The sequence below is a fragment of the Aquarana catesbeiana genome, linkage group LG06 (assembly GCF_042186555.1).
Source record: "Aquarana catesbeiana isolate 2022-GZ linkage group LG06, ASM4218655v1, whole genome shotgun sequence".
NCBI classification, from domain to species: Eukaryota; Metazoa; Chordata; class Amphibia; order Anura; family Ranidae; genus Aquarana; species Aquarana catesbeiana.
In genome coordinates, this window is record NC_133329.1 from 411,521,021 (window position 1) to 411,545,694 (window position 24,674).

The 24,674-nt window shown below is 47.1% G+C and overlaps 1 protein-coding gene across 1 annotated transcript in view; it reads left to right on the plus strand.

The window, feature by feature from the left end:
• Positions 1–24,674, plus strand: part of KALRN (kalirin RhoGEF kinase) — a 231,188-nt gene that overhangs the window by 147,079 nt on the left and 59,435 nt on the right. Inside the window, 8 exon segments of the mRNA XM_073634491.1 lie at positions 6,588–6,657; positions 7,034–7,120; positions 9,911–10,003; positions 10,107–10,157; positions 10,871–10,948; positions 15,093–15,278; positions 16,936–17,107; positions 22,597–22,832. Of these exon segments, the coding sequence (XP_073490592.1) occupies positions 6,588–6,657; positions 7,034–7,120; positions 9,911–10,003; positions 10,107–10,157; positions 10,871–10,948; positions 15,093–15,278; positions 16,936–17,107; positions 22,597–22,832 (973 nt within the window).

The window sequence follows — 24,674 nt, forward strand, 5'->3', positions numbered from 1 at the left end:
TCTGCCCCTCCCACAATGGTGAGATTTCCCCGCAGTAGTTTGTGTCTCTGCCCCTCCCACAATGGTGAGATTTCCCCGCAGTAGTTTGTGTCTCTGCCCCTCCCACAATGGTGAGATTTCCTGCAGTAGTTTGTGTCTCTGCCCCTCCCACAATGGTGAGATTTCCTGCAGTAGTTTGTGTCTCTGCCCCTTCCACAATGGTGGAATTTGGTTTCGGTGTGCAGGTCGGAGCGGTGATTGCGTCCTTCCCTCCTGCAGTTTCGGTGTGCAGGTCGGAGCGGTGATTGCATCCTTCCCTCCTGCGGTTTTGTCGTGCAGGTCGGAGCGGTGATTGCGTCCTTCTCTCCTTCGGTTTCGGCGTGCAGGTCGGAGCGGTGATTGCGTCCTTCTCTCCTGTGGTTTCGGTGTGCAGGTCGGAGTGGTGATTGCGTCCTTCTCTCCTGCAGGTTCAGTGTGCAGGTCAGAGCGGTGATTGCGTCCTTCTCTCCTTCGGTTTCGGCGTGCAGGTCAGAGCGGTGATTGCGTCCTTCTCTCCTTCGGTTTCGGCGTGCAGGTCGGAGCGGTGATTGCGTCCTTCTCTCCTGCAGGTTCGGTGTGCAGGTCAGAGCGGTGATTGCGTCCTTCTCTCCTTCGGTTTCGGCGTGCAGGTCAGAGCGGTGATTGCGTCCTTCTCTCCTTCGGTTTCGGCGTGCAGGTCGGAGCAGTGATTGCGTCCTTCTCTCCTGCGGTTTCGGTGTGCAGGTCGGAGCGGTGATTGCTTCCTTCTCTCCTGCGGTTTCGGTGTGCAGGTCGGATCGGTGATTGCCTCCTTCTCTCCTGCAGTTTCGGTGTGCAGGTCGGATCGGTGATTGCGTCCTTCTCTCCTGCGGTTTCGGCGTGCAGGTCAGAGCGGTGATTGCTTCCTTCTCTCCTGCGGTTTCGGTGCGCAGGTCGGAGCGGTGATTGCGTTCTCCTCTCCTGTGGTTTCGGCGTGCAGGTCGGAGTGGTGATTGCGTCCTTCTCTCTTGCGGTTTCGGCGTGCAGGTCGGAGAGGTGATTGCATCCTTCCCTCCTGCGGTTTTGTTGTGCAGGTCGGAGCGGTGATTGCGTCCTTCTCTCCTGCGGTTTCGGCGTGCAGGTCGGGCGGTGATTGCGTCCTTCTCTCCTGCGGTTTCGGCGTGCAGGTCGGAGCGGTGATTGCGTCCTTCTCTCCTGCGGTTTCGGCGTGCAGGTCGGAGCGGTGATTGCGTCCTTCTCTCCTGCGGTTTCGGCGTGCAGGTCGGGCGGTGATTGCGTCCTTCTCTCCTGCGGTTTCGGCGTGCAGGTCGGAGCGGTGATTGCGTCCTTCTCTCCTGCGGTTTCGGCGTGCAGATCGGAGCGGTGATTGCATCCTTCTCTCCTGCGGTTTCGGCGTGCAGGTCGGAGCGGTGATTGGGTCCTTCTCTCCTGCGGTTTCGGCGTGCAGGTCGGAGCGGTGATTGCGTCCTTCTCTCCTGCGGTTTCAGCGTGCAGGTCGGAGCGGTGATTGCGTCCTTCTCTCCTGCGGTTTCGGCGTGCAGGTCGGAGCGGTGATTGCGTCCTTCTCTCCTGCGGTTTCGGCGTGCAGGTCGGAGCGGTGATTGTGTCCTTCTCTCCTGCGGTTTCGGCGTGCAGGTCGGAGCGGTGATTGCGTCCTTCTCTCCTGCGGTTTCGGCGTGCAGGTCGGAGCGGTGATTGCGTCCTTTTCTCCTGCGGTTTCGGCGTGCAGGTCGGAGCGGTGATTGCGTCCTTCTCTCCTGCGGTTTCGGCGTGCAGGTCGGATCGGTGATTGCGTCCTTCTCTCCTGCGGTTTCGGCGTGCAGGTCGGAGCGGTGATCGCGTCCTTCTCTCCTGTGGTGTCGGCGTGCAGGTCGGAGCGGTGATCGCGTCCTTCTCTCCTGCGGTTTCGGCGTGCAGGTCGGAGCGGTGATTGTGTCCTTCTCTCCTGCGGTTTCGGTGCGCAGGTCGGAGCGGTGATCGCGTCCTTCTCTCCTGTGGTTTCGGTGTGCAGGTCGGAGCGGTGATCGCGTCCTTCTCTCCTGCGGTTTCGGCGTGCAGGTCGGAGCGGTGATTGCGTCCTCTCCTGTGGTTTCGGCGTGCAGGTCGGAGCGGTGATTGCGTCCTCTCCTGTGGTTTCGGTGTGCAGGTCGGAGCAGTGATTGCGTCCTTCTCTCCTGTGGTTTCGGCGTGCAGGTCGGATCGGTGATTGCGTCCTTCTCTCCTGCGGTTTCGGCGTGCAGGTCGGAGCGGTGATCGCGTCCTTCTCTCCTGTGGTTTCGGCGTGCAGGTCGGAGCGGTGATTGTGTCCTTCTCTCCTGTGGTTTCGGTGTGCAGGTCGGAGCGGTGATCGCGTCCTTCTCTCCTGCGGTTTCGGCGTGCAGGTCGGAGCGGTGATCGCGTCCTCTCCTGTGGTTTCGGTGTGCAGGTCGGAGCGGTGATTGTGTCCTTCTCTCCTGTGGTTTCGGCGTGCAGGTCGGAGCGGTGATTGTGTCCTTCTCTCCTGTGGTGTCGGCGTGCAGGTCGGAGCGGTGATCGCGTCCTTCTCTCCTGCGGTTTCGGCGTGCAGGTTGGAGCGGTGATCGTGTCCTTCTCTCCTGTGGTTTCGGCGTGCAGGTCGGAGCGGTGATCGTGTCCTTCTCTCCTGCGGTTTCGGCGTGCAGGTCGGAGCGGTGATCGTGTCCTTCTCTCCTGTGGTTTCGGTGTGCAGGTCAGAGCGGTGATTGCGTCCTTCTCTCCTGTGGTGTCGGCGTGCAGGTCGGAGCGGTGATTGCGCCCTTCTCTCCTGCGGTTTCGGTGTGCAGGTCGGAGCGGTGATTGCGTCCTTCTCTCCTGCGGTTTCGGTGTGCAGGTCGGAGCGGTGATTGCATCCTTCTCTCCGGACACAGCGGAGCGGCAGGAAGCCGGAACAGTTAGGAATCATTATCTGGGAGTTTGTCATTACAAGGAACAATAGCTCCCAGTGTTCCCATATTTCACCATGTAGTCATTGAGGAGGGGCGGCCAGGACGATGCCCTCCTACGCCCTCCTACGCCCTCCTCGCCCTGACACCCTCCGATAACCAGAGCTTTCATGTCACACACAGTTCCAGCAATAAAGTAACAATCCCAGAAATGTTCATTAAACGATGACACGGGAGAGATCGGAATTTATTCATTTCCTTTCACTTCTCTCCTTTTAACCCTTTAAATTCAACTATATAAATTCCTGGATTTACCTTCTCAGGCTGTTGTCATTTCTCTGTGCAGCAGAACTTGGTCTAGGAGAGGAAAGGGGCAGCACTAAGTGCCAATCAGGTGTACTGCATTCAAAGAATTGACAGAAGGAGAAGTCATTAATCTAATGCTGCTCCTCCTCTGTACAATCACCTCACCATTGTGGAAGAGGTGGAGATTTATTCATCTGCAGATTTATGAAAAAAGGTGGATACAAAAGTGAGAATGTTACTTTGTATCTCCCGTCTCATCAATGTTTATAAACAATGTTACTTTGGATCTTTTTTTCCTGTCTGAACAATGTTTATAAACAATTGTTGTATTTGCTTAGCCAGTCCCAGCTGTCATGTTGTTATCTATACAGTCAGGTCCATAAATATTGGGCCATCAACACAACTCTAATCTTTTTGGCTCTGTACACCACCACAATGAATTTGGAATGAAACAAACAAGATGTGCTTTATCTGCAGACTTTCAGCTTTAATTTGAGGGTATTTACATCCAAATCAGGTGAACGGTGTAGGAATTACAATAGTTTGTATATGTGCATCCCACTTTTTAAGGATCAAAAGTAATGGGACAATTGGCTGCTCAGCTGTTCCATGGCCAGGTGTGTGTTATTCCCTCATTATCCCATTTACAAGGAGCATATAAAAGGTCCAGAGTTCATTTCAAGTGTGCTATTTGTATTTGGAATTTGTTGCTGTCAACTCTCAATATGAGATCCAAAGAGCTGTCACTATCAGTGAAGCAAGCCATCATTAGGCTGAAAAAACAAAACAAACCCATCAGAGAGATAGCAAAAACATTAGGTGTGGCCAAATCAACTGTTTGGAACATCCTTAAAAAGAAAGAACGCACCGGTGAGCTCAGCAACACCAAAAGACCCGGAAGACCACAGAAAACAACTGTGGTGGATGACCGAAGAATTCTTTCCCTGGTGAAGAAAACACCCTTCACAACAGTTGGCCAGATGAAGAACACTCCCCAGGAGGTCGGTGTATGTGTGTCAAAGTCAACAATCAAGAGAAGACTTCACCAGAGTGAATACAGAGGGTTCACCACAAGATGTAAACCATTGGTGAGCCTCAAAAACAGGAAGGCCAGATTAGAGTTTGCCAAACAACATCTAAAAAAGCCTTCACAGTTCTGGAACAACATCCTATGGACAGATGAGACCAAGATCAACTTGTACCAGAGTGATGGGAAGAGAAGAGTATGGAGAAGGAAAGGAACTGCTCATGATCCCAAGCATACCACCTCATCAGTGAAGCGTGGTGGTGGTAGTGTCATGGTGTGGGCATGTATGGCTGCCAATGGAACTGGTTCTCTTGTATTTATTGATGATGTGACTGCTGACAAAAGCAGCAGGATGAATTCTGAAGTGTTTCGGAGAATATTATCTGCTCATATTCAGCAAAATGCTTCAGAACTCATTGGACGGAGCTTCACAGTTCAGATGGACAATGACCCGAAGCATACTGCGAAAGCAACCAAAGAGTTTTTTAAGGGAAGGAAGTGGAATGTTATGCAATGGCCAAGTCAATCACCTGACCTGAATCCGATTGAGCATGCATTTCACTTGGTGAAGACAAAACTGAAGGGAAAATGCCCCAAGAACAAGCAGGAACTGAAGACAGTTGCAGTAGAGGCCTGGCAGAGCATCACCAGGGATGAAACCCAGCATCTGGTGATGTCTATGTGTTCCAGACTTCAGGCTGTAATTGATTGCAAAGGATTTGACACCAAGTATTAAAAAGTGAAAGTTTGATGGATGATTGTTAATCTGTCCCATTACTTTTTGTCCCTTAAAAAGTGGGCGGCACATCTACAAACTGCTGTAATTCCTACACCGTTCACCTGATTTGGATGTAAATACCCTCAAATTAAAGCTGAAAGTCTGCAGATAAAGCACATCTTGTTTGTTTCATTCCAAATTCATTGTGGTGGTGTATAGAGCCAAAAAGATTAGAATTGTGTCAATGTCCCAATATTTATGGACCTCTCTTAGCATAGCAGAGCACAGACTGGGAGAGGGAGGGGCAGCACTAAGAGCCAATCAGGTATTCTGAATTCACAGAAGAGCAGAGAGACGGCCTCATCAATCTCTTGCTGCACTTTCAGTGTCCAGTCACAGTCTGGGGGTAAGAAGCTATGTTTCCTAAAGAGACCCTGTGCCCAACTTCAAGATCTGCAGGTGAAAGCATAGAAAACATAGAAAGTTGGAGTGGTAAATGCTTATTTGCTGCGTCTTTCCTTTCCATAAATGATTTCTCATTCACTTCCTATCTGTGTGCCTCTCAACTTGTGATTTCCCTGGCACAGCTCCCCCCTCCTCCCACGTCATCCTCTTTTCTGGAGTTGTGTAAATGACCGCCCTTGCTGGCCCAGCTCCTCCATCCCTCACCTCCCTACACAACCTTGTTTTATGTCGCTATCAGGGGAGGAGAGAAGGGGAATAGTATAGAGGGTCTGCCTTGGGTGACAGATCTGAGTCTGTTGGATCAGCTGACATCACATCCAAGATGGCGGCACCCAACAGAAGTCTCGGGGGTTTGAATGTCACAAGGAAGGAAATAACAGGAAATACCGGGAATTATTATCCTATGAGAACATTGATGTCTGGTGACAGCGGCTCTTCAACTGCCAATTCTAGAAGAGAGAATCAACTTTGCTATTCAGAAGGCAGAATAGGGATATTGGTCTATGGTGGAGTTGGCCTTTAATGTCCTTTATATTGGTAGACCTGAGGAGGCGTTTGTCTGTCTGTCTGTCTGTCATTGTCTGTCTGTCTGTCTGTCATTGTCTGTCCTGTCCTTGTCTGTCTGTCCTTGTCTGTCTGTCTGTCTGTCCTTGTCTGTCTGTCCTTGTCTGTCTGTCTGTCCTTGTCTGTCTGTCCTTGTCTGTCTGTCCTTGTCTGTCTGTCCTTGTCTGTCTGTCCTTGTCTGTCTGTCTGTCATTGTCTGTCTGTCCTGTCCTTGTCTGTCTGTCATTGTCTGTCTGTCCTTGTCTGTCTGTCCTTGTCTGTCTGTCTGTCCTTGTCTGTCTGTCTGTCCTTGTCTGTCATTGTCTATCATTGTCTGTCCCTCTGTCTGTCCCTCTGTCTGTCCCTCTGTCTGTCATTGTCTGTCCCTCTGTCTGTCCCTCTGTCTGTCAGTCATTGTCTGTCCCTCTGTCTGTCATTGTCTGTCCCTCTGTCAGTCATTGTCTGTCCCTCTGTCTGTCATTGTCTGTCCCTCTGTCTGTCATTGTCTGTCCCTCTGTCAGTCATTGTCTGTCCCTCTGTCAGTCATTGTCTGTCCCTCTGTCTGTCATTGTCTGTCTGTCTGTCTGTCTGATGGGCTCTGGGTAATGTATTTAGTTTTTTCCCTCTTCAGTTTTTTCATGGGAGAATTAGAACAATGCCTGAAGGACCCGGATCGCCTCGCTCCGCTTTTCATTAAACAGGTGAGCATGTTGTACAGTTTGTCCTGTGTGTGCGGACTGTGAGCTCCGCTCCGGGGGGGGGGGGGAGGGGCGTTGTGGTCTGTGAGGTCCAGGGAGGCGTGTGCTCTGTGAGCTGGAGCGGTCATGCGATCTGTTAACTTGGGGGGGGGGTGGTCTTTACGCTTGGGGGGGTGGTCTGTGAGCTTTGGGGGGAGGGGTCCGGTCTGTGAGCTGGGGGGCATGCGGACTGTTGTGCAAATATTATATATATATATATTTACAAATATCATGTTGATGGGGAGGGGGGGGGGGGGCAAAATATAAGCATATGAGAGGTCCACTTTAATCGTGTTCATTAGTTCTCCTATCAGGTCCTTTCTGTCCGTTGTTCTTGCAGGAGAGGAAGCTGCTGATGTACGTCGTGTATTGCCAAAACAAACCTCGCTCAGAATACGTCGTCGCCGAATACGACTCTTATTTTGAGGTAGGAAATTTTCAGCTTGCGTTATTTTATTTCACAGATCTTCCAACGCTCAGCTTGTCCATTCAGCTGCCGGGGAGCAAAGAGTGTGAGCCGAGGAATCTCTATTCATCTTCCTGTGAAGGCGCTGGGTGCTTGATCGGCCAATCAACAAGCAGCAGCACCAGCGCTGGGACAAGGCCATCCATTGCCCAGGGCAAAGATGCCAAACTAGCCCCCCCACCTTTTCCCTTAGAGTTTGGGGTCAGGGAGCCCACATCCCTGCAATAAGCCATTGCGCCCAGGGCAGCCTCCCCTCCTGCCCACCCCTTGTCCCGGCCCTGAGCAACACCATCACATGGGATGAAGACGAGGGAGCCCCCCATAGAGGATCGCCCGGTATATCGAACGTCACACTCTGGTTCCCATCATTAACCACTTCCCACCCATAGGCCTTCATATGACATCCTGGACTTTGAGTGGAGATCTCTGAATGGTGGGTGCAGCTGCCGGCATCATCCAGATATCATCTTTTCCCTTCACCATAAGAACAATCATAGCGCCGGTTCAGCCTCTTGATCGTTCTTACAGGCAGCGGGAGGGGACATTCCCGCCCCCCCCTCTCACCGCTCTCCAGTGTGTCTCCCGGAGGAGACGAATTGGTCGCTGCCGAAAGTTGAGCATAGAGATTTCTGGTGACCAGATGGTCCCCAGTCATCTCTATGACCCTCGGAGGCCCGGGCACGAAGTTATGATGTCACGTCCGGGCTGGCGGAAGTAAACAAATCTGAGGACGTGGCTGGAAAGGCCGAGACAGTTCTTTTTTTTTTTTGAAGACTTATTGACCCCACATCTCTCCATAAAGAGGACCTGTCAAGCACTATTCCTACTACATGGGATGTATACATTCCTTGTAATAGGAATAAAAGTGATAAAAAAAAATTAAAGAGAAAATGTAAAATTAAAATAAAGAATAAAATAAGAAAAAAAAAAATTTAAAGCACCCCCTGTCCCCACGTGCTCGCGCACAGAAGCGAACGCATACGTAAGTCGCGTCCACGTATGTACACGGCGTTCAAATCGTGTGCGTTATGGCTAAAGCAACAATTCTAGCCCAAGACCTCCTCTGTAACTCTAAACATGTAACCTGTAAAAAAAAAAAATGTAAGCGTCGCTTGTGGAGATGGAGTTTGGCGTCATTCCACGAGCGTGCGCAATTTTAAAGCCTGACATGTTGGGTATTGATTGACTCGGCGTAACTTCATCTTTCACATTATACAAAAAAACTGGGCTAACTTTACCGTTTTTTTTTTTTTTTTTTTTTTTTATTATTGATAAAACTGTTTTTCCCAAAAAACGCGTTTGAAAAATCGCTGCGCAAATACCATGTGACATAAAAAGTTGCAACAACCGCCATTTTATTCCCTAGGGTCTCTGCTAAAAAAAAAAAAAAAAAAAAACATATATAATGTTTGGAAGTTCTGAGTAATTTTCTAGAAATAAAATGATGATTTTTACATGTAGGAGGGGAAGTGTCAGAATTGGCCCGGATGGGAAGTGGTTAAAGAGGTTTTCCACTTTCGCTAAGAAACATTTTTATGGTCTAATGCTGACAAAGCTTTATTATCAGTCCTCCTGAGATGGACAAATGAAGAGTAATAGAAGAAATGAATTACTGGAGACAGTTCTGCTCCTGGCTTCCTTCAGTACCAACCACTGTCCCGAAGGCCTAGGCCAGCCATTCCCAGCTGGGGTTTTGTGGAACCCTGGGGGCTCCTCCAGAAGTTGCTTTAGGGGGTTCCTTGAGCTTTGGCTGAGTGGATGTCCATTTGGTGGTGCCGACATAGTTCCGGGACCACCACCTCTTGGCAGAGCCAGTTGCACGACATCAATAATCTTATTAACTGTCTGATAGGGTGGCATTCTTACCATTAAGTACAAGTAGAAGTTCACTGTAGTATTAGCTATCATCTCTATATAAGCAATATATAGCGAAAAGGATCCCCCATATACTGGGACCTTAACGGCTCAAAAAAGTATATAGGTCTACAAATGGTATAAATGTTATTGTAATCACATAAAAAAAAAAAAGTAACTAAAAAATGTTTTTTCAATAGAAATTACATGATAGAAATATGCAAGGGTATAATATACTTATGTGTACATAATAGAGCATAGTCAGAATCACAAAGAACATCCGACGCGTTTCGGAGGCATTTGGCTCCTTCCTCAGGGGTAGTTCTGTGAGCAGTCTATTATGTACAAATATTGTACCTTTGCATATTTCATTCATGTAATTTCTTATGTGAAAAGGTTTTTAATTACTTTTTTATGTGATTACAATATATACTTTTTTTTTTAACCTATTCTTACTATTAAGTGAAATCTTTTCCACTGACCCCTAATGAATATTGGGGGGATTCCTCGAGCTGAAAATTATGTCTTCGGTGGAGAAAGGCCGGCCTTGGCACTTGGTGATGTGATCTCTGCAAAAGGGGAAGACAACCAAGTCCGATCCCCAAGAGTCACATGATTGTGTCATCTTTTGTGCCAATATCTAACTCCAGGAAGTAGATGGTGACCATGGATGATGCCTGGACAAAGATGGACCCGTCCTTCTAGAGAGAAAAGCATTGTCAGGGGGAGTACTGTGATTACTGAGCATTCTGTCCCAAAAAAAAAATCTGATGACAAGTCCACTTTCAATAGTTGTCCGTCTGTTCAGGACTGCAGCCTCTTGTCACATGTCTCTACTCTGCAGCTGTTTAGTGTCATTGAGAACCATCTCTAATGTCTGATTCTCTCGTTCTGTAGGAAGTGAAGCAGGAGATAAACCAGAGATTCAATATCAGCGATTTCCTCATTAAACCCATCCAGAGGATAACCAAGTACCAGCTGCTGCTAAAGGTAAACTCCGCCTCTCACCCGGCCCATCCCCCTTCTCTCCTGCCACCATCATCTATACCCATTATCTCCACCCCCGGCGGTAACACGTCTCTCTGTCTTACAGGATTTCTTCAAGTACAGTCAGAAGGCCGGTCTGGAATGCTCTGAGCTTGAGGTTTGTATTTGGGGGTGTCAGGGCGATGTGGGTGTTCACCAGCAGGCGGGTCACTCTCATACTGCCGTGTAATGGGGAATAATGTGTCATGGGGGCTAATGATTCAGAGAGATCCAAATAATGATTGGATATCAGAGAGATGCAAATGATGATTGGATATCAGAGAGATCGAAAGTAATGATTGGATATCAGAGAGATACAAATGATGATTGGATATCAGAGAGATACAACTAATGATTAGATGTCAGGGAGATACAAAGTAACATAATTGCACAGGTGTAACCTCTGATCTGGACACCGCATTGGCTGACTGTTTAATAATCCAAAACAAATCTGCAGCAAAGCAATAAATATAAATCACAATCACAGTTCAGACCTTTGTGGTGACACCAGACTGTTCAAAGATCCAATATATCTCTTTATGTAAGTTCAACTAAAAGTGATATCTCAGCTAGAGAAGGAGTCCACATATACAAACTTTTTTATTTTTGTGTAGCTTATGGGAAGAGGGGAAGATTAATTTTAGAATCTCCAGACTCCAAGTTGGAGGAATAGACGAGGACATAAGATGCTGATTTCCTATAGGAAATCCACCATACAGGAATATGGGTTGCTAATCTTGGTGATTGAAATAGTTTTGCTGTAATGTTGATCCTCTGGCTTTGTCTCTCAGTAAGAATGAACAATCTCTGCCATGTTTTCCTATCTGATAGAAATCGGTGGAGTTAATGTGCCTTGTACCCAAACGCTGCAATGACATGATGAACTTGGGACGACTTCAGGGATTTGAGGTGAGTCTGATGCCCAATATCCCATTGCAACCTTCAGGTCCCCAATACTTTCTGCTGTGTCCTTCAAAATGCCAAATCTCCCTTCTGCATTCTTCAGGCCAGGAAAATCCCTGCCATGTCCATTAAGTCCCCAATACTCCCCATTGTGCCTACCAGATCCTCAATACTCCCACTGTATTCTTCAGGACCCCAATGCTCTCCACTGTGTTCTTCAGATCCTCAATTCTCCCATTGCATCCTAAAGGTCCCCCAATACTCCCCACTGTGCCCTTGAGGTCCCCAATACTCCCCACTGTGCCCTTGAGGTCCCCGATACTCCCCACTGTGCCCTTGAGGTCCCCGATACTCCCCACTGTGCCCTTGAGGTCCCCAATACTCCCCACTGTGCCCTTGAGGTCCCCGATACTCCCCACTGTGCCCTTGAGGTCCCCGATACTCCCCACTGTGCCCTTGAGGTCCCCAATACTCCCCACTGTGGCCTTGAGGTCCCCAATACTCCCCACTGTGCCCTCCAGGTCCCTAATACTCCCCAGTGTGCCCTCCAGGTCCCCAGTACTCTCTGCTGTATACTCCAGGATCCTGCTGTGTTCCCAGTACTCCTTCAGTTTCTAATTGCATTTTACTTTTTCATCAATCTGGATCCTCCCGATGCATTGTTTAGCTGGATCGCCTGGATCATTGTATAATATAATTTACAGTATAGATCTGAGATCTCAAAGTTGACATCTTCAGGATGTAAGGAGCCGGGGGATGGGTCAGTTTACAAACTCCGCCCGTAATTGTAGTATGAATTTTAGGGGGAATGACAATGATTTTTTTATCTGCTGAGCTCTGTTCAGATCACACAGACGGCATCCTCAGAATACACATATATTAGTACATGTGCTGTCCCAACGTGTCTGGACAGAACACAGCCGCCGCACATGTCAGTGCTATTTTTATAATCTGTGGAATATTTTGGTAAAAGAAGCTCCGCCCTTCTCGCTCACTGACGCCTCTTCCATTGACGCCTCTTCCATTGACGCCTCTTCTATTGACGCCTCTTCCATTGACGCCTCTTCCATTGACGCCTCTTCCACTGACGCCTCTTCCACTGACGCCTCTTCCACTGACGCCTCTTCCACTGACTCTTCCACTGACGCCTCTTCCATTGACGCCTCTTCCATTGACGCCTCTTCCATTGACGCCTCTTCCATTGACGCCTCTTCCATTGACGCCTCTTCCATTGACGCCTCTTCCACTGACGCCTCTTCCACTGACTCTTCCACTGACTCTTCCACTGACGCCTCTTCCTCCTGTTGCTCTGAACTTTTACAAATGCCGTTTCCCTGTAATCAGTAAGAATGTTAATTTGGATTGGGTATTAAAGTTGTAAACAATGTAATGATGTAACGCGCTGAGCTGTTTTAATCGCTGCGAAGAGCCATCGGCGGTGATATGCAGCGTGTTCATGCGATTGTTATGTAGACAGGGCGTGCTGTGAAACTTTTCACTATAAAAGAAGATGACAGTAATAATCCGGAAATAACTCGTCGGTGATCTGTAATCAGAGGTTTCAGTGGATTGGATTACATTGTAGCCGTAGGTTGATAAACTAAAAATGAAGTGTGTGCTGCCCCCTACTGACTGAATGGAGGCGCTGCTGTTTTAGGTCAGTTTGTGGTTCAGCTTCTAATAGCTGTTAAATACTTTTTTTTTTTTTTTGTAAGAATTCTTATCAATATATTGATAAGCAGTGTAAAAAAAAAAAAAAAAAAAAAGTGTGCTTTTACAAATATAAAATGGGGTTTACCGCAGTTTGATACTAATTGTGGATTTTTGAAATTGCATAAGGAATATAATGAATGTCTTTTATCCCTGGAGTCAGGCTGACATTTAGACACCGCTTTTGCTATATGATACAATGTAGCGTTATCTTCTCAGAAGTAGCTAAAGCTTTAACGTTACATTGTACATAGGTTGTTGCCTCTAACATGGTAGAAAAGGGATGGGGAGAAAGGCATCAATAATGTAGCAAATTTTATTAGTAAAAATAGTTAAAATACAAAGCTTATGCACTCCCAGACATTGCTGGTGTAAAGCATTGACACAAGCTCCATGTAAAAGTCATCCGTTCCCAATCCAAGTCCACACCGGAGCCACGGACAGGAGCGCAATGAAGCCGGGGCAGGACTCCAAGCAAGCAGTCAAGAGAGACTCCATCTGTCAAGGAGCTGGCAGGAAGTTGTCAACCAACTGAAGTACTGTGACCAATCAAACCTCACCTCCTTCATCAGCCTGACCTTTACCCTAACCTCCAGGGATTATATACTCACTGCCATTAATCCTACTGTGCAAAAAACAAATGTCGACACATTAAAGGGGCAGTGCAGTGAAACCATCTTATACCAAAAAAAAAAAAAAAAAAAAATTATATATATATATATTCATTCATGAATATATCCATTGCATATAAGGGGTGGCCTGGAGAGAGGGGGCAGCTCCCGGGCGCCCCTAATGGTTGGGCCGCCCCTGGTCTGCATGCCTAGGTGCGAGACTTTATACACCTATAGCAATTGAGGCGATTGGGACACCTGAATCCAAAGATTTGGAGGGGGTGTCCCAATACTTTTGGAAATATAGTGTGTGTGTGTGTGTGTGTGTGTGTGTGTGTGTGTGTGTGTGTGTGTGTGTGTGTGTGTGTGTGTGTGTGTGTGTGTGTTATTTATTTATATAAACATATACAGTATCTCACAAAAGTAAGTACACCCCTCACATTTGTGTAAATCTTTTCTTCTATCTTTTCATGTGACAACACTGAAGAAATGACACTTGTCTACAATGTAAAGTAGTGAGTGTACAACTTGTATAACAGTGTAAATTTGCTGTCCCCTCAAAATATCTCAACACACAGCCATTAATGTCTAAACCGCTGGCAACAAAAGTCAGTACATCCCTAAGTGAAAATGTCCAAAATGGGCCAAAAGTGTCAATATTTTGTGTGGCCACCATTATTTTCCAGCACTGCCTTAACCCTCTTGGGCATGGAGGTCACCAGAGCTTCACTGGTTGTCACTGGAGTCCTCTTCCCCTCCTCCATGATGACATCACAGAGCTGGTGGATGTTAGAGACCTTGCGCTCCTCCACCTTCTGTTTGAGGATGTCCCACAGATGATCAATAGGGTTTAGGTCTGGAGACATGCTTGACCAGTCCATCACCTTTACCCTCAGCTTCTTTAGCAAGGCAGTGGTGGTCTTGGAGGTGTGTTTGGGGTGGTTATCATGTTGGAATACTGCCCTGCGGCCCAGTCTCTGAAGGGAGGGGATCATGCTCACAGTACATGTTGGCATTCATGGTTCCCTCAATGATCTGTAGCTCCCCAGTGCCGGCAGCACTCATGTACCCCCAGACCATGACACTCCCATCACCATGCTTGACTGTAGACAAGACACACTTGTCTTTGTACTCCTCACCTGGTTGCCCCCACACACGCTTGTCACCATCTGAACCAAATAAGTTTATCTTGGTCTCATCAGACCACAGGACATGGTTCCAGTAATCCATGTCCTTAGTCTGCTTGTCTTCAGCAAACTGTTTTCAGGCTTTCTTGTGCATCATCTTTAGAAGAGGCTTCCTTCTGGGACGACAGCCATGCAGACCAATTTGATGCATAAAAAAAATAAGTTCTCTATATATGTATATGCACCGTACAGATGTTCACTAATGGTGGTATTTAAAAGTTTGATCTGATGTCAGTATCAAGGGGGGACTTAAAAATTAGATAGAAACAATATTAATGTGATATTGGTAATTTTATCATTACATAGTCATTTATGCTATCCAGTTCTATATTATTGTAAATAAAAAGAGGACGAAAGGCAAAAACTGGTGGATGAGGAATAATGTTCTCCAGGATGGGAGGAAACAAAGCAAGGGGGACGCTGGAACTAAAGGATGGTATGAACCTCCAACTCCGCTAACATGATACATTGATTTGCATTGTGTTTTAGCCACATCACAAAGCCAGTGTCCTCCCGGGTTATAAAGTTTTCCCAATTTTTTGAGTTTATCAGTAATCGGGATACGGTAGTAATAATTTGTTGAGGCTGAGCATATGATCAGATAACGCCCCTCCCCCAATAATGGCCTATTCTTGTCCTCAGGGAAAGCTGACCGCTCAGGGGAAGTTGCTCCAGCAGGACACGTTCTTTGTGATTGAGCAGGAATCTGGACTCCAGTCCCGGCCTAAAGAACGGAGAGTTTTCCTGTTCGAACAGATCGTCATCTTCAGTGAACTTCTCCGGAGGGGATCATCCAACCCGGGCTACATGTTCAAAAAAGGAATCAAGGTGAGGCATCTACCATCATCTGCCTGGAGGTATTCCTAGGGGGAGTCTGAGTGAGGCGCTCAATCTCTGGGGTCCGTCTATAGTGGTGGTCTCCAAATTGCAGCCTGTGGATCGAATACAGACCTTTACATGCCTTTACCCAGCCCTCGGGGCACTATTCCTCCGACTCACAACAATGGGGCAATAATTCCTGCACTGACACCAATGGTGGGAACTACCCCCCGACACCAATGGTGGGAACTATGCCCCCCACTGACACCAGTGAATGGGGCCTTATTCCTCCCACTGACACCAAGGATGAGGAACTATTCCTCCCTTTGACACCAGCGGTGGGGAACTATTCCTCCCACTGACACCAAGGGTGGGGCACTAGTATTCCCCTTAATACCAGAGATGGGACATTTTCTTCTCCCACGGGCCATGTTCCCCTAAAGTCTGAAGCACAGTAAATGGGACCTTTCTTTAGAAAGTTTGGCGACCCCTGATCTATAGCAAGTTCCTGTTTTTGTTGGCTCAGTATGACCCCTTACCCAGAGTCTCTCTGCAGACAGCCTGGTGGCTGAATGTGGCCCCTACCCAGGAGTCCCTCTTGAGCAAGGCCATCTTTTTGGTAGATAAGATTTGCCCCTTTTGAGGGAGCCTTGTACAGAAGGTTCCGCCCATAGTGGCTTAGTGTGGCCCCTTCTTATAAGTCCCGCTGTATCAGGAACCCATCCCTAGGCCTCCTGTTCTGTAGGCTCCTTCTCATTGTGGCTCTATATATGGGGACCTTCTTCTGTAGGCTTCTTCCCTGGTGGCTCAGTGTGGCTTCCATCTTTGGAGTCCCTCAGTATCGGGCTCATTCTGTAGGTTCCCTATACAGCAGCTTACCTTCTTGGTGGCTCAGGGTGTCCCCTACAGGAGTGGCATTGCATGGCCCCTTCCCAGTGGTCCCTCTAAAGCTTGTCCCTTCCCTGGTGGCTCAGTTTGGCCTCTTCCTCAGCCTCCCGCTGTAGCTGGTCTCTACCCTAGTTCTTAGTACTGCAGGTCCCTTGCATGTGATCCCTATACTGCAGGCCCCTTGCATGTGATCCCTATACTGCGGGCCCCTTTACTGATGGCTCAGCCTGGCTTTTCCTCGGGTTCTCTTGGTAGAAGGTCCCTTCAATGGGGTTTCTATACAGAAAGTCTATCTCCATGGTGGCTCATGCTGCCTCCTACACTAGTGGCTCTATGTGGCCCCTTCCCTGGGATCCATTTGCAGTTTGTCTCTCCCTGGTTGCCCCTTTCCTGGGGTCTCTGGGACTATCAAATTTTTTTTTTTTATTCTCCTAGCACGTGTGGGACTATTCTCACATATGGTGCCCCCTAAAAAGTGTTGAATATGTATTTAACATTTTACTTGCGTTACTCATTGTATGGCGCCAGCATATACTGTACTGCTTTATATCATTTATTGAACCATTCGTTCGTACAGATCTTCCATACGAAGGAACCCAATATGATCTCATACACACCTCTGATATGCTCTTAATATGGGGGCCCCATTTGGTCCCTTGCACAGTCCTTGAAGGAAAAAAAAAGAAACCTATGAAAGCGGCGAATTCTGGGTTGGAATCATGAAGCGCTCATGTTGTAGTTTTCTGCCCTGTAACCTCTTCCTGCCTTTTGCTGACAGATGAACTATCTCGTCCTGGAGGAAAACATTGACAATGACCCCTGTAAGTTTGCTCTGAGGAGCCGCGAGTCCACGGAACGTGTCATTCTCCAGGCCGCCAACCACGAGATCAAACAGGCCTGGGTGCTGGACATCAGTCAAGTGTTGGAGACCCAGAGAGACTTTGTGAATGGTGAGTGGGGAGCCGAGGGACGTGTTTTGTAGATTTGCTGTTCTTGGTGGTTGTGCTCAGTGGGGGAGGGCTTTATGGCATGGGTGCTCAACCTGTGACCCTCTAGCTGTTGCTGGACTACAAGTCCCATCATCATCCCTCAGCCTTTGGGAGTCATGCTTGTAACTGTCAGCCTTGCGAGGCCTCATGGGGTTAGCAGTTCCGCAACAGTCGGAGGGCCACAGGTTGATCACCCATGTTTTATGCTATGCTGCCACCTATAGACATTCATCCGGCATTGCCGTGTTGTGCTTGGAGTATGACCAACCTGCTCCCCCAACACTGTGACTGCGCCGTCCCTGACAGCAGTGACAGTCGGGAGCCGGTGCGATCACTGTGACAGTCAATGATTGAGAAGTCCATGTAACACCTTCAGCCTTACTTTCTTTTAAAGGGCTGATGCCCAGCATCAGGAAAAGCTTAATCCATTTAATTTATATTATGATAATCAATAACATTGGGAATAGATTATATAAGAACCTGCTTGAAATCCCCATAGATTCTGTAGGGCTCCATTTTTTGAGGGGTAAAGGGGGTTCTGTAGCCTAATTACATTAAAACCTTTATAACATAAAAAAAAAAGAAAAGTATGAAAAACACAAAGGGGTGTATTTACAAAAAAAAAAAAGTTTGCATAGTTGTTCATCGTTCGAAACTGCACGCAAATTCGCTCAAATCCGAATCAAATGTTCTCGGGCTGTATTCTCTGCAATTCAAATGTGTGATGTGGACAATACCGCATTATGGCCACTAGATGGTGGTGAGGAGCCTACCTGTTTCCTATGATGGCGCTATCCAGTGCCCAAATCACATTTTTGACCACCAGATGGCGATAATTATCAAAGGAAATAAGGAATAATAAGGAATATAACTCGGAAGCATGTTGGGATGCATCAAAGAAACTCACGTGGACTAAACCACAGTAAATCTCTGGCAGTATCTGGGGTGCATTTGATACCAATTGGGTATTGGTCATGTGATGGTTTGAATAATGTGCATATTCAATCATTGTAAAAATTGTTACATTGTCTTTTTTTTTTTTTTACTATTAGGGCCTATGTGTCCCTCTATTTTTTTTAATTTGTATATAAAAAGTGTCATTGCCTTTTTAAACAAATTTTTACTTTTCATACAATTTTTCTGCCTACAAAGTCCATGGGGGGGTTGTTTTATATTGCACTCCTGTGCGATTGCATAAATTTTCAAATTTGGATGTTGGCAGTTCAGTACACTCTATCCCTAAACACAATTTTTATATCAAAGTAAATAAGTATTCTCTTTAGCTCCTCCTAGTGGCCATAATGTGGTATTTTCAACATTCACACATTGCAGAGACCATAGAGGCTGCTTTCACACCTCGAAGCTCCAAAACGCTGGAGTGGGAAAAAATAATCAATTATTCTCTATGGAGACGGTTCATGTCCTCCACTCCATGTCGCCTGAAGCCAAACGCCTGAAGCTCAAAAAAGTTCTGGAGCTCGAATCGGGCAGATTTGAGCATTTTTGCCGTGTTTTAATTCTCAAGTAGAGTTGAACGGAAACGTACCATTCGCCCGTTTTTCTGCGCATTCACGCATTTTTGAGCGATTTTCTACTCAAATGAAAAAATTTTTAAAACAATTAAATAGTAACAATATATGAATAAATAAATGTAAAATAAATGCACAACTAAAAATATTCATAAATTAATGATATGTAATAATACATGAATAAATAAAAAATTAACCCCTAACCTTAAAAAATATTAAATACATTAATAATTTTTATTTATTATGAATTATAACACCCAAATCCGGAAAAAAATATATTGATAATATATTTATTTTGGTTTAGGGTGCTTAGTTATTTATTAGTATTTTTATTTTTTTAAGGTTAAAGTTAAGGGTTAATTTTTTTATTGTTACTTTGTATTCATTGAATGTATTTATTTTTTATTTATTTTACATTTGTGTATTCATTTATTATTATTGTTATTAGTAGTAATAGTAATAATAATAATCTAAATAATTAAAATAAAATAAATAAAAATAAATAACCCTATCCCCAACTCCTAATGCTAACCCTAGTCTAACCTTCACTCTAACCCCTTTCCCTAACGAAAAAAAAAATTATAATAAATAATCATTAAAAAGAAATAAAAGCTAAGGGAAAAGCTAAAAAAGGTGAAATACCTAGCAACAAATGATGCAACAGATGATGGTTTTCTCTATTGTCAAATTAAAAAAACGCCAAAGCTCAAAAACGCTGCATAAAACCGCACATACAAACGTGCGAATAAACACCAGAAAAATGCTCAAAGACGCTACGCTCAGGTGTGATTGCAGCCAGACTGAGAACCATCGACGTTGCTCCACTGAGACAGAATAAACTTTAATGCAGCTATGCGATTTTTTTTTTTTTTTTCTTTATTAATACACCTCATAGTTTTTTTCCTTCAGGTAGACATACATAAGGCTTTATTGAATTGTAAAGTTCACCATATACATTACAAGTCAGGTGCAGTCTCTTTAGATGTACCAAAAATATGTCATACAAGGACCTCCCTGAACAATTTACATCCAATCACGCCGGGCCTTTGAACTACATAGTTGGTGGATCTAAAGAAGATTGTACAATCTGATTGCAACATGTGCAGTGAGCTTTAAGATATTGCTGTCCTGTAATCCAGCGGAGTAGAAATTCTAGACAACGTCCAATGTAAAGACTGATCTGTGATATTGCTGGACCAATAGGAATGAGGGTTGATTCTGGTGTAAATCCCAAGGTTTCTCCTGGAAGGAAGTAACCAGTATGATGTGTGTAGTCCTCTCCGGTCACCATAAACCAATCGCTCCTCGGAGGATGAAAACCTGACAATGTGGTTGGAAGAGTTTAGTGGAAATTGTCATCTGGCTCAGGAATTCGTTTATGATCTTTTGTTTAACGCGTTTCAGGCAATGGCCCCCCCCTTCTTCAGGGCCCTAAAAAACTGTGGAGACTGTCGGCTGCTCCCCCCCCCCCCCCCCACACACACACTTTGAGGTCAGGATATACTGAGGTCTCCAGACACAGTTTAGCCTTAATCTGAGCATTACACCAAATTTTGCTGTGATTCCCCCACACACTGTTTTAAAAGGCCCTGAAACGTGTTGGAAAGCATCCAGTGTTTTTATACAATAAAGATCATAAACAAATTCCATCTTTACTAGGTGCTTCTAACCACATATTCAGGACAATGTAACTGGAGATTGGATGGTCCATGGGTCATTGTCTATGGGGGACCATCAGAGCTGGCCTAAGACATTGTGCTGCCCGGGTCCAAGAATGAAATGCTGCCCCCCCCCCCCCCCCAAACGGCCCCCACATCCATTATTTTAGATCATAATAATTAAAACTAAAATTAAATTTATCAGGAGGTCAGATTTACACGCAACAGCACCTTGTCTATATGCAAAATTTTATGACATCACATTATGTTCAATGGTATGTGGGCTAGGGTAGTAAAGGGGCAGGCTAGGGTAATATATGGGCAGGCTAGGGTAATATATGGGCAGGCTAGGGTGGTATATGGGCAGGCTAGGGTGGTATATGGACAGGCTAGGGTAGTATATGGACAGGCTAAGGTATTATATGTACAGGCTAGGGTATTATATGTACAGGCTAGGGTATTATATGTCCAGCCTAGGGTAATATATGGACAGGCTAAGGTAATATATGTACAGGCTAGGGTGGTATATGGACAGGCTAAGGTATTATATGTCCAGGCTAGGGTAATATATGGACAGGCTAAGGTAATATATGGACAGGCTAAGGTAATATATGGACAGGCTAGGGTAATATATGGACAGGCTAGGGTAATATATGGACAGGCTAGGGTAATATATGGACAGGCTAGAGTAATATATGGACAGGCTAGGGTAATATATGGACAGGCTAGGGTAGTATATGGGCAGGCTAGGGTAGTATATGGGCAGGCTAGGGTAGTATAAGGACAGGCTAGGGTAATATACAGGTTAGGGTAGTATATGGACAGGCTAAGGCGATATAGGGGCAGGCTAGGGTAGTATATGGACAGGCTAGGGTAGTATATGTGATCCAAATTCAAATACCAATAGGTGTGAGAATGAATGGTTGCGCTAATATGAAAAATAACTACTAAAAATATATATAAATGACAAAAGTGACTCAATAGAATAATGGTGAAACCTAAATACATCCAAATTAGGATCCAAAATAAGAATAACGTAGTATATAGACAGGCTAAGGCAGCATGGGGCAGGCTAGGGTAGTATATGGACAGGCTAAGGCAATATAGGGGCAGGCTAGGGTAGTATATGGAAAGGCTAGGGCAGTATATGGACAGGCTAGGGTAGTATAGGGGCAGGCTAGGGTAGTATAGGGACAGGCTGGGGTAGTATAGGGGCAGGCTAAGACAGTATATGGACAGGCTAGGGCAGTATATAGACAAGCTAAGGCAGTATAGGGGCAGGCTAGGGTAGTATATGGAAAGGCTAGGGTAGTATATGGAAAGGCTAGGGTAGTATAGGGGCAGGCTAACACAGTATATGGACAGGCTAGGGCAGTATATAGACAGGCTAGGGTAGTATATGGACAGGCTAGGGTAGTATAGGGGCAGGCTAACACAGTATATGGACAGGCTAGGGCAGTATATAGACAGGCTAAGACAGGCTAAGAGTTGTCGTCATGACACACAAAACTGCTTGAAGAAAAATCTTGGTCGTCCATTTGCTGGGTAAATAGAAGAGAAGGAGAGGCGGCTGTGGTTCAATTTGCTGCCCCTCTCAGAGGGCTGTCTGGGACCCATGGTAGGGCCGGCCCTGGGGACCATCCACCAATCCCGTCCAGAATGTCTGATTTTAGAAGTGATAAGTTTCTCTCTTCCTGTGTTCTCTCCTTTTCCTAACTCTGTGCTTCTCTCTCCCTCTCATGGCTGCCCTGCCCCCTCCTCCTAGTAAGTCCGCTTTCTTACCTCTGTGTGATTTATGAATGCCGTATTGGAATGATAATCTCACTTCTGTACTCACCGCGTGCGATAATATGTACCCGTGCCGCCCTCGGCCTGTGCATGCACTGAGAGCGACGGCTGGGTTCCCCTTATGGGAGCTTTGGGGGGTAAAAATCAGCATGCGATAATTCACAGGACGGTGGTTTCTGCGTCCTTGGTCCGCTCAAGGGGAGATGAATTCTGATTGGCTGTTGGGGGTTCACCGCTTTTTTGCGTTGTCATACTGAACAAGGTGCATGTGTATTTCAGTTAATGGATCCTCCTCGAAGGAATCTGTTATAAGTTAACAAAGAAGTTCCTTTTAAAATACTAAAAACAAAAGAAATAGAATTGTTTTTTTAATGTCCACCGTAATGTCCTCAGCGAACGTTGTGGGATTTGCGGCAGATCTTTATTACATGACTTAAATGTTAGACAATGATGTTCCTGTCTGTGCCGCCTCCAGCTCTGCAATCGCCAATAGAATATCAGCGGAAGGAGAGTAACGCCGCCATGAACAAACCCCAGTTAAGTCGGGCGCCGACTCCCAGCAGCAGACCCGTCTCCACCACCCCCATCAGCTCTGAGAAATGCGTCAACCTACCGCGAAACCCATCTCTACCGCAACGGAAAGCACCTACCTCGAATGGCAGCCCAGGGTATGATCTGTACCAGCCTCCCGACAAGTACGACTCCAGTCAGGTAAGCTATATGTCCAGGTAAACTGTTCTGTGTAACCCCTCCCCTTCTACCTGTGCAGCCATTGGTCTGTAACCCCTCCCCCTTCTACCTGTGCAGCCATCGGTCTCTAACCCCTCCTCTTCTACCTCTGCAGCCATCGGTCTCTAACCCCTCCCCTTCTACCTGTGCAGCCATCAGTCTCTAACCCCTCCCCTTCTACCTGTGCAGCCATCAGTCTCTAATCCCTCCCCTTCTACCTGTGCAGCCATCGGTCTCTAACCCCTCCCCTTCTACCTTTGCAGCCATCGGTCTCTAACCCCTCCCCTTCTACCTGTGCAGCCATCGGTCTCTAACCCCTCCCCTTCTACCTGTGCAGCCATCGGTCTCTAACCCCTCCCCTTCTACCTGTGCAGCCATCGGTCTCTAACCCCTCCCCTTCTACCTGTGCAGCCATCGGTCTCTAACCCCTCCCCTTCTACCTGTGCAGCCATCGGTCTCTAACCCCTCCCCTTCTACCTGTGCAGCCATCGGTCTCTAACCCCTCCCCTTCTACCTGTGCAGCCATCTGTCTCCAACCCCCTCCCTTCTACTTGTGCAGCCATCGGTCTCCAACCCCTCCCCTTCTACCTGTGCAGCCATCGGTCTCCAACCCCTCCCCTTCTACCTGTGCAGCCATCGGTCTCTAACCCCTCCCCTTCTACCTGTGCAGCCATCTGTCTCCAACCCCCCACCCCTTCTACCTGTGCAGCCATCTGTCTCTAACCCCTCCCCTTCTACCTGTGCCGCCATCAGTCTCTAACCCCTCCCCTTCTACCTGTGCAGCCATCAGTCTCTAACCCCTCCCCTTCTACCTGTGCAACCATCTGTCTCTAACCCCTCCCCTTCTACCTGTGCAGCCATTGGTCTCTAACCCCTCCCCCTTCTACCTGTGCAGCCATCGGTCTCCAACCCCTCCCCTTCTACCTGTGCAGCCATCGGTCTCCAACCCCTCCCCTTCTACCTGTGCAGCCATCTATCTCCAACCCCCCACCCCTTCTACCTGTGCAGCCATCGGTCTCCAACCCCTCCCCTTCTACCTGTGCAGCCATCGGTCTCCAACCCCTCCCCTTCTACCTGTGCAGCCATCGGTCTCTAACCCCTCCCCTTCTACCTGTGCAGCCATCTGTCACTAACCCCTCCCCTTCTACCTGTGCAGCCATCTGTCTCTAACCCCTCTACTTCTACCTGTGCAGCCATTAGTCTCTAACCCCTCCCCTTCTACCTGTGCAGCCATCAGTCTCTAACCACTCCCCTTCTACCTGTGCAACCATCTGTGTCTAACCCCTCCCCTTCTACCTGTGCAGCCATTGGTCTGTAACCCCTCCCCCTCTACCTGTGCAGCCATTGGTCTGTAACCCCTCCCCCTTCTACCTGTGCAGCCATCGGTCTCTAACCCCTCCTCTTCTACCTCTGCAGCCATCGGTCTCTAACCCCTCCCCTTTTACCTGTGCAGCCATTGGTCTCTAACCCCTCCCCTTCTACCTGTGCAGTCATCGGTCTCTAACCCTTCCCCTTCTACCTGTGCAACCATCGGTCTCTAACCCCTCCCCTTCTACCTGTACAGCCATCGGTCTCTAACCCCTCCCCTTCTACCTGTGCAGCCATCAGTCTCTAACCCCTCCCCTTCTATCTGTGCAGCCATCAGTCTCTAATCCCTCCCCTTCTACCTGTACAGCCATCGGTCTCTAACCCCTCCCCTTCTACCTGTGCAGCCATCGGTCTCTAATCCCTCCCCTTCTACCTGTGCAGCCATCGGTCTCTAACCCCTTCCCTTCTACCTTTGCAGCCATCGGTCTCTAACCCCTCCCCTTCTACCTGTGCAGC